We start from the raw sequence: 11240 nt of genomic DNA on the forward strand, positions 1-11240 counted from the left end.
TAAACCCAAGGGATCAATAATATAAAATGAAGGTATATAAACCCTAAGATAAATATTATAAACCCTAAGGCAATCATGGTAGACGATGGTTGATTTCATATTGAGACAATATTTGTCACAATGCGACATTGGACCATGTTGGACCATGACTGATTTCCATATGGAGAGAATCTTTGTAACAATGTGACTTTGGACCATGGTTGATTTTCATTTTGAGAAAATATGTGTCACAATGTGACGTTGGACGATGGTTGACCATGAATATAAACCCAATGGATTTATATTAAGGCCAAAGATTAATATTATAAACCCTATGAAAAATTTTATACCCTAGGAATATGAACGCTTAGATTAATAAACCCAAGGGATTGATATTATAAACCCAAGGGAATAATAAACACTAGGGATTAATATTAAAAGCCCAAGGGAATAATATTAAACCCAAGGTATAAATATTATAAACCAAGGTATATAAACCCTAAAATAAATATGTTTAACCATCTTTTACTATGGTTGATTTTCATATTGAGATAATATTTTCCACAATTCAACATATGAATATATTATTATATATTAAACCCTAAAATAAGCATGGTTGACCATGGTTGACCATGATTAAGTTTCATATTGAGATAATCCTTGTCACAATGCGATGTTGGACCATGGTTGACCATGATTGATTTCATATCAAGAGAATCCTTGTCATAATGCGATATTGGATCATGGTTGATTTCATATTGAGACAATCTTTCTCACAATGAGACGTTGGACAATGATTGACCATAATTGACCATGGGAATAATAAACCTGAAGGAATTATAAACACAAGGGAATAATATTAAACCCAAGTTGATAATATAAACCCAAGGTATATAAAACCTAAAATAAATGGCTTAAGACCATGGTTGACCATAATTGACCATGGTCAATCATTTTTGACAATTGTTGACGATCACTAACCATGGTCAATGATGGTGGACAATGATTAAGAATGGTTGATTTTCATATTGAGACTATATTTGTGACAATGTGATGTTGGAGCATGGTTGACCATGATTATAAACCCAAGTGATTTATATTAAACCATAGGATTACTATTATAAACCCTATGTATAATATTATACCCTAGTAATATGAACCCTTACATTAATAAACCAAAGGGATTGATATGATAAACCCAAGGGATTAATACTAAAACTCCAAGGGACTATAAACCCAAGTGATTAATATTAAACCCACACGATTAATATTATAAATCCGAGGTATATAAACCCTAAAATAAACATGGTTGAGACAATATTTGTTACAATGTGACATTGGACCATGTTGACAATGATTATAAACCCAAGGGATTTATATTAAACCTTAGGATTAATATTATAAACCCTATCAATAATATTATACTCTAGGAATATTAACCCTTACATTAATAAACCGAAGGGATTGATATTATAAACGCAAGGGAATAATGAACCCATGGGATTAATACTAAGGCCCCAAGGGATTATGAACCGAAGGGAATAATATTAAACCCAAGGGATTAATATTATAAACCCAAGGTATATAAACCCTAATATAAATATTATAAACCTAAAATAAACATGGTCGACCATGGTTGATTTTCATATTGAGATAGTCCTTGTCACAATGTGATGTTGGACCCTGGTTGACCATGATTGATTTTCATATCAAGAGAATCTTTTTCACAATGCGACATTGGACCATGGTGGATTTTCATATTGAGACAATCTTGGTAACAATGCAACATTGGAAAATTCTTGACCATAATTGTCCATGAGAATAATAAAGCCAATAGGATTATAAACCCAAGGGAATAATATTAAACTCAAGGGAATAATATAAACCCAAGGTATATAAACCCTAAGATAAATATTATCAACCCTAAAATAAATGGCTCTGGACCATGGCTGACCATAATTGACCATGGTCGACCATGTATGACTAATTTTGTCCATGATTGACCATGGTTGATGATAGTTAACAATGGTTGAGCACGACTAACTTTCATAGTGAGACAATGTTTGACACAATGTGACATTGGAGCATGGTTTACCATGATTAAGAACCAAATGGATTTATATTAAACTATGGCATTAATAATGTAAACCTTGTGAACAATACTATACCCTAGGAATATGAGCCCTTAGATTAATAAAGTTAAGAGATTGATATTGTAAACCAAGGGAATAATAAACCCAAGGGATGCTAAAACTCCAAGGGATTATAAACCCAAGGGAATGATATTAAACCTAAGGGATTAATATTATAAACCCTAAAATAAACATGGTTGACCATGATTCATTTTCATAGAAACACAATCTTTATCATAATGCGATGTTGCACTATGGTTGACAAAGGTTGATTTTCATATTTATAAAATCTTTTTCACAATGCGACGTTGGACCATGGTTGACCATAATTGATATTATAAACCCAATGGATCATTACTAAAAACCCAAGGGATTCTAAACCCAAAGGAATAATATTAAACCAAAGGGAATAATATAAATCCAAGGTATATAAACCCTAAGATAAATATTATAAAGTCTAATATAAACATGGTTGGCCATGTTTACCATGGTTGATTTTCATATTGAGACAATCTTTGTCACAATGGGACATTGGACCATGGTTGACCGTGATTGAGGTTCATATCCAGAAAACCTTTGTCACAATGAGAGAGACGTTGGAGCATGGTTGATTTTCATATAGAGAAAATCTTTGTCATACTGTGACGTTGGACCATGGTTGACCATGGTTGTCACAATGTGACATTGGACCATGAGACAAACTTTGTCACAATGTGACCATGGTTATTGACTATGGTTGACGATGATTTATTTTCATATTGAGATAATCTTTGTCACATTGTGACCATGGAATATGAACCCTTAAACTAATAAACCTAAGGGATTGGTATTATAAACCCAAGGGATTAATACTAAAACTCCAAGGGATTATAAACCCAAGGGAATAATATTAAACCCAAGGGATTAATATTATAAACCCAAGGTATATATCTAAGATAAATATTATAAACCATAAAATAAACATGGTTTACCATGATTCATTTTCTTATTGAGACAATCTTTGTCACAATGTGACGTTGAACCATGGTTGATTTTCATATTTAGACAATCTTTGTCACAATCTGGTGTTGAACCATGGTTGACAATAATTGATATTATAAATCCAATGGATCATTACTAAAATCCCAAGGGATTATAAACCCAAAGGAATAATATTAAACCAAAGAGAATAATATAAATCCAAGGTATGTAAACTCTAAGGTAAATATTATAAATCCTAAAATAAACATGGTTGACCATGGTTTATTTTCATATTGAGGCCATCTTTGTCACAATGGGATGTTGGACCATGGTTGACCACGATTGAGGTTCATATCATGACAATATTTGTCATAATGAGACATTGGACCATGGTCGACCATGGTTTACCATGGTTGATTTTCATATAGAGACAATATTTGTCACAATGTGACGTTGGACCATGGTTGTCACAATGTGTCATTAGACCATGAGACAATCTTTTCCACAATGTGACCATGGTTTTTTACTATGGTTGACCATGATTGACTATGGTTGACAATGATTGATTTTCATATTGAGACAATCTTTGTCACAATGTGACCATGGAATATGAACTCTTAAATTAATAAATCCAAGGGATTGATATTATAAGCCCAAGGGATTAATATTAAAACTCCAACAGATTATAAACCCAAGGGACTAATATTAAATACAAGGGATTAATATTTTAAACCCAAGATATATAAACCCTATGATAAATATTATAAACCTTAAAATAACCATGGTTGAACATTGTTGATTTTCATATTGATACAATCCTTGTCAAAATGCAACGTTGGACCATGGTTATCCATGATTGAATTTCATATCGAGACAATCTTTGTCACAATGTGGCATTGGACCATGGTTGAACATTGTTGACCATGATTGATATTATAAACCCAAGGGATTAATATTAAAAACCCAAGGGAATGATATTAAACCAAAGGGAATAATATAAATCCAAGGTATATAAACCCTTGCCAACCATTTTCAACCATCATCAACCATGGTCAGCCATGGTCAACATTGGTCAAACATTGTCCACCATGGTCAATTATGGTCAACCATGGTCCAATGCCAATTATTTTATGGTTTATAATATTTCTCTTAGGATTTACATACCTTGGGTTTATAATCTCTTCAGTTTTTAGTATTAATCCCTTGGGTTTATAATCTCTTGAGTTTTTAATATTAATCCCTTGGGTTTATAATATCAATCATGGTCAACCATGGTCCAACATCGCATTGTGACAAATATTGTCTCGATATGAAATTCAATCATGGTCAACCATGGTCCAACATTGCATCGTGACAAGGATTGTCTCAATATGAAAATCATGTAACGTCTTATAGACCACATTGGTCTTAGATGACGTTAATCATCATCATCATTGTCATCATCATCATCGTTATTCCCTTGGGTTTATAATCCCTTAGGGATTATTATTCCCAAGGTCAATTATGGTCAACAATTATCCAACGTTGCATTGTGACAAAGATTGTCTCAATATGAAAATCAAACATGGTCAATGATGGTCCAACTTCACATTGTGATAAAGATTGTCTCAATATGAAAATCAACCATGGTCAATCATGGTCCAACGTCACATTGGAACAAAGATTCTATCGATATGAAAATCAATCATGGTCAACCATGGTTAACCATTGTCCAATGTCACATTGCGACAAGGATTCTCCCAATATGAAAATCAACCATGGTCAACCATGATCAAGCATATTTACTTTAGGGTTTATAATATTAATCTATTGAGTTTAATATTATTCCCTTGTGTTTATTATATCAACTGCTTAAATTTATTAATATAAGAATTCATATTCCAAAAACATAATATTATAATTTTATAATATTTATAAAATTAAATAAGAAAATAATAATTATAAAAAATATTGTGATATATAACTATAGTATTAATTTTTATAATTATTAAAATAATTTTGAAATAAATATTATAATTTTAATAATTAGTATACTTTTAATTTTAAAGAAAAAATAATAAAAAACAAAATAAAATCATTTTTTTTGTTTTATATAAATAATTATAATAATTATAATTTATATCTAATTTAATTAAATGTTATTTTTTCTTAAAATCAATTTAAAGTTAAATGTTATTTTAAGATATAGCATTTTATTGTTGATATTTTGCTAATAATATAAATAAATATTATTTCAAAAATATAACATTTTATTGTTGATTTTATACTACTCATATTAATAAATATTATTGGAATATTGTCCAAATTAAATTTATATTTAGTTTTAGTTTAATTTTTAACATTTAATTATTTTAATTAAAATAAATTTGAAATTAAATATTATTTTATAATTAAAATAAATTTGAAATTAAATGTTTTTTAAGATGTAGCATTTTATTGTTGATTTTTTTATTAACACTATTAGTAAATATTTGAGAAAATAATAATTATAATAAATATTATGATAATATAACTATAATAAGGATTTTTATAATATTAAAATGTTTTTGAAATAATTATCATAATTTTAATTTAAATAATTATCATAATTTTAATTTTAAAGGAAAAAAAATTAATTTAATTTAAAATAAAAAACAATTTTAATAATAATTATAATTTATATCATAATTCAATTAAATGTTAATTTATCTTAAAAAATAAAGTTAAATGTCATTTTAATATATAGCATTTTATTTTTTCTTTTTATTAATATAATTAATAAATATTTTTGTAAGGGTGGTTCACGAATACTGTTGGTCAAACTAGCAAGGCCTAACTCCAAGGGCGTCGAAGAGATTTGACCCTGTGACCTCCTGATAGGCGAGGTAGCTGAGCTATCCCTTGGGGCTAATATAATTAATAAATATTATTTCAATATTAAATTTATATTTTAGTTTTTAAATATAATATATCTTTTAGTTTTTTATCTATTTTGTTGTAAGTTTGGCAAGACTACATCTTCATCATGTCCAATATATCATCCCAATTAGGGTAGGGAATTGAACCGCTTGTTTCATATAAAAAATGTCTTACATCTTCATCATGTCCAATATATCATCCCAATCAAGGTAAAGAATTGAACCTTTATATCAAAAAATGTCTTAACAAAACACTAGATATTATATTTTTGTGATTTAAAAAATACAAATAACATTAAATTAAAAAATTAACTTATATCAAACACAAATTTTATAATTAAAATTTATTATAAAATATAAATCTACTAAATTAAATTAAAAAACATCAAACTAAACTATAATATATATATATATATATATATATATATATATATATTAAATCAAACTTTATTTTATTATCTGTTATCTGTTAAATTATTCAATATTTCGTTAGTGGCTACTCTTCGGTCGCTGATGACACATCCAACACGCGGCACCTACCGTGGTGTATGGTTGATTTTTTTAATTTAAATATATTTTTTAATAAAAATATAATTATATAATTAAAATTTAAATATTTTAAATAAATTTTATTTTTAAATAAAATTAAATCTAATTCCTCGTCGGTGGATCTGCCACTCAGACGAAGTCAGGGCTCAATCGCGGCCGTACATATTTAAAAAATATATTAAAAAATTAAAAATCAACGTCGGCACATCCATTGGTCTCAATATAGAGACGCCCATAAGAAAAAGCATGAGATGCCTATCAGACGAAGCATATTCGCTCAGGGCTCAATATAAAAATCAACGTCTGACACATCCATGTGGGGTCTATATAGATATAGAAATGCCTACCGCCCATCCATCTGGGGTCTATCTAGATATAAAAGAGCGAATTAAATAAATTAAATAATTAATTAAAAATAATAAACATCAAAACACTTATTTAATAATCTATTTTATATTATTAAAAAATATAAATTTATTTTATATTAAAAAAAAATCCTTATATGTTAAAAATATATACACAGAAACATGTTAAAAATATATAAAGAAAGCCCATAATAAACCCCAAGAAAAAGTATAAATACTATTTCTCTTTATAAAATAAAGAAAAAACATAACAATTTCTAAAATAAATTTCAAATTTTGTATTTTACTTATTTAATAAAACCAATCATCTATTCATTCAATTATTAACAGTTAAAAAATTTATTACATTCTTTTCGAGAAATCTCTAGCAATAAATTAAAATAATAAAATAATATTCCCAACAATAATGTACCAACTTCAGCCACGCACTGAGTCACGTCCACGCTACAGCGGGTTCCAGTTTCAATTCAGACACAGGAAAACAGAAAAGATTGGACTAATAATTCAAACACATGAATCAGCTTCTTCCAAACGAATATTTTATGTCCACCATCTTAATTTTCTGGGCTTTTTAAACGGAGTTGTTTATAATGTGATTTTTTTGGAGATTTTGGTGATGGAATTCAGCAGAAGAAATTGAGCTTAAATCTTGATTTGTTGCAGTTAAAATGGTTTTTTAACTCAATATTTGGATTCAGCACCCTGAAAAATCCCTGGAACTCTTTGATTGTGCAGAAACTAGCTATCAAACTTGCAATTCCAATAAATTGATTTTGACAAGAAAAACCCACTAGAAAAACTTCCAAAAAATCTCATTATAAACAACCCTTTTTAAACAAACACATCACGGCCTCTACTTCTCATCCTCTCTAACACTTTGAAACAAACAATCTCCTCAACATGGCCGCTGCAACCGTGAATGGTAAAGATTGTCCTGCAACGATCGTCTGCGTGACGGGAGCGACAGGTTTCATTGCCTCCTGGTTAGTCAAGCGTTTACTCGAGAAGGGCTACACTGTCCATGCTACAGTGCGCGATCCAGGTAATTTCAATCTCAGCCTCCTTTTATTCAATCTCAGCATGCTACAGTGCGCGATCCAGGTAATTTCAATCTCAGCCTCCTTTTATTCCAAAAATTGCCTCTTTTCATCTATTTAAGCACTGTAAAATTGGGAAGCCATTTAAGCACTGTAAAATTGGGGAGCCATTGAATCATGCTGTAAAATTAAAAATAAAAATAAAAGGTAAAGTTATTAGAATGTGGCCATTAGAAATTATATAAGCTAGAGATTTCGCACATACAAATTTTGATTTATTTCTTCATCATCCCAAAACTGCTATTTTTGCATTTGTTTAATATTGGGTAAAACTGCTCTGAACATTAATAATGAAACTTCGATCAAAATTTCTGGCCCCAAAATTATTTCATGACAAAGTTAACTTATTTCAGAGAACAAGGCAAAGGTGAAGCATCTCCTGGACATTTCAGAAGGTGGGGAGAAGCTCAAGCTCTTCAGAGCAGATCTAATCGAAGAAGGCAGTTTCGACGCTGCCATCAATGGCTGTGGTGCCGTTTTTCATGTGGCCAGTCCCGTCGACTTCGCTCCCAAAGATCCCGAGGTAAGTATCCTCGCCCCTTCAATTGCCCCCAACAACATGCTATTAACAGTTCTGCATTCCTGCACAGGGTAGAATTTCAAAACAGAACTATTTTTCAAATTTTATAGTTTTCATATATTTGTTAAAATAGGTTAATTATTGAATCAAGAAGATTTAGCTAAAATTTTATAGTTTTCATATATTTGTTAAAATAAGTTAATCATTAATCAAGAAGATTTAGTTAGTTAAATTCAGAGTCAATTTCAGTCGTAGTCGAATTTAGTGTGATTCCATTTTAAGTTATTTTAAAATGCTTACTGGAAAAAGTTAAATATTTTTTATCTCCACAAAGTTTATTGTAATATCAAATTTTTGTGTGATCAATAAAAAAATCTACAACTTGTATTATTATAATATCAAAATTTTGTATGATCAATAAAAAAAAGTTACAACTTTATATCATTTATTTGTATTATTTTATCACTATCCTCCTCTCTCTTTCCAATGACCTTCTCTATCTTTTTTGCTTTTATTTAAATAATCTTGACAATCTTATAATGTTTTAAACGGTATTTGACTAGCAAATCACGCCAAATTCCATCTCTATATAATGTTTTAAACTATATTTGACCCGCAAATCAAACTTTATTTGACGGACTACCGTCTCTGTATAATGTTTTAAACTATATTTGACCAGCAAATCAAACTGTATTTGACGGGCAAATCTCTGTCATCGGTCATTCACATTTAGCAACGTGAAATTGCCGCTGTGTAGAACGATGTGATAAAGCCGGCAGTTGAGGGAACGCTGAATGTTCTGAGGTCGTGCACGAAGGCCAAAACCGTAAAGCGCGTGGTTGTCACATCGTCTACGGCGACGGCTTGCATAAACGAGTCGGAGGAGCAGAATCAGTACATTGACGAAAAAAGCTGGACAGACGTGGATTTCCTCCGAACCAAAAAGCCCACTGCCTGGGTATACCAGACATTATCAAGCGTTAGAAGATTTAGCAGTTGTTGCTGTGTTGCTGACAAAATAAAATGTGTGACGGTTGTTTATTGCTTGATTGTGTAGGCATATGGCGTTGCCAAGACGCTTGCAGAACAAGCAGCGCTGCAATACGGTAAAGAAGATCCAGGGCTGGATGTGGTGAGCATCAACCCTGTGTTGGTGTCGGGATCTGCCATTACCCACATCGTCCCCTATACCGTTGAGATGACCCTTTCCCTTCTCACGGGCAACAACCAAATCGTAGAAGCTATGAAGGAGGTACAGACGATATACGGCCATATTTCGTTGGTTCACGTCGATGACGTATGCAGTGCTCATATTTTCTTGATGGAGAACCCCTCTGCAGAGGGCCGCTACATTTGCAGTGCCGTCAATATATCCGTCCCACAGATGGCAGACTACTTATCCAAACGCTATCCGCAGTACTATGTGACAAGCCAGTGAGTATGACTCTCTGTAGAGTATGGCATTTTTTATATTATTACGACTATGTATTTAAATATGATCACTAGCAATGAAATGAATTGCTCGTACAGGTTTGACGATGTGCAATGTGACTACCCTGCGAGTATCATTATCAGTAGTGTATCGCATTTTTTATATTATTACGACCATGGATTTAAATACGATCACTAGTAATGAAATGAAATGAAATGCTTGTACAGGTTTGACGATGTGCCACCGATCCCAAAGGTATCCGCTTCGTCGAAGAAGCTGGTGGAGAGCGGTTTCTCCTTCAAATTTGGGATGGACGAGATCATGGATGATAGTGTTGAATACGTGAAGACGAAGGGATTGCTTCTTTAATAATTACTTCACTATCACTCGTTTAATGAGTATCGGTGGGAATAACATCGCAGACAGAATGTTCATTTCACTTCAATCCGTTGAAGCTGTTGCACATAAAGTTTCATCTTTGAAAAACCATTTGAAAGACGAAGTGGAAATTAATATGAATGTGAAATGAGTGAATTGTTACTTGATTGTCAAATTAGGGTTAGGTAGAAGTGTAAATTAATATGAATATGAAATGAGTGAATTGTTAATTGATTTTCAAATTAGGATTACGTAGATAGATGAGTGAATTGTTACTTGATTGTCAAATTAGGGTTAGGTAGAAGTGTAAATTAATATGAATATGAAATGAGTGAATTGTTAATTGATTTTCAAATTAGGATTACGTAGATAGATGCTGTGTATTTTAAATTAGCAATTGCATTACATGTTGCAAGTAAGGCATAGAAAAAATATTACATGCATGCAATATGATGAATACGCCAATTTTGATGGATTATAAAATTTCAAACTATATGTTTTGACCACACCATATTTAATTGTTATTTTAAAAATATAAAAATAAATAATTATAATGTTTACAATATAATTATATTTAGAATTTTTTTCTTCTCAATTAATTAATTAATTAATTGTCAAAAATATATATGTTAAAAAATGTATTTTTACTTCCAAAAATATAATATATCTTAAATATAATGGCTAAAAATGTGCTTATAGGTTAAAAAATGTGTATGTATTTTTTATTCAATGTTATAATTTCAAATGCAAAAGGTAGAGTAATTCACTATATGGCTTCAGAGTGAATTCACATTAACTTCTTCTTATTATTATAAGCTATATTATTAAATTATTATAAAAATCTTTATCTTAATCTTTTTTATACAATGAAGTATGATTTTTAATATTATGTCTTCGATAAATAGTTTCTACAATATTTTAAAGTTTCCTA

The 11240-nt window shown here is 30.4% G+C and overlaps 1 protein-coding gene across 1 annotated transcript; it reads left to right on the forward strand.

Annotated features, from left to right (window-relative positions):
• Positions 1–7653: 7653 nt before the first annotated feature.
• LOC149232521 (putative anthocyanidin reductase) lies at positions 7654–10478 on the forward strand. Its single transcript, XM_089376503.1, has 5 exons — positions 7654–7924; positions 8333–8502; positions 9257–9457; positions 9557–9933; positions 10159–10478. Exons 1-5 carry the CDS (start codon positions 7783–7785, stop codon positions 10298–10300), a joined length of 1032 nt encoding a protein of 343 aa, XP_089232629.1. The 5' UTR covers positions 7654–7782; the 3' UTR covers positions 10301–10478.
• Positions 10479–11240: the final 762 nt, after the last annotated feature.

The sequence above is a fragment of the Pinus tabuliformis genome, chromosome J, assembly GCF_031772625.1.
Source record: "Pinus tabuliformis cultivar Carrire ecotype Pingquan chromosome J, CPIR1, whole genome shotgun sequence".
In the NCBI taxonomy this organism is placed as follows: domain Eukaryota; kingdom Viridiplantae; phylum Streptophyta; class Pinopsida; order Pinales; family Pinaceae; genus Pinus; species Pinus tabuliformis.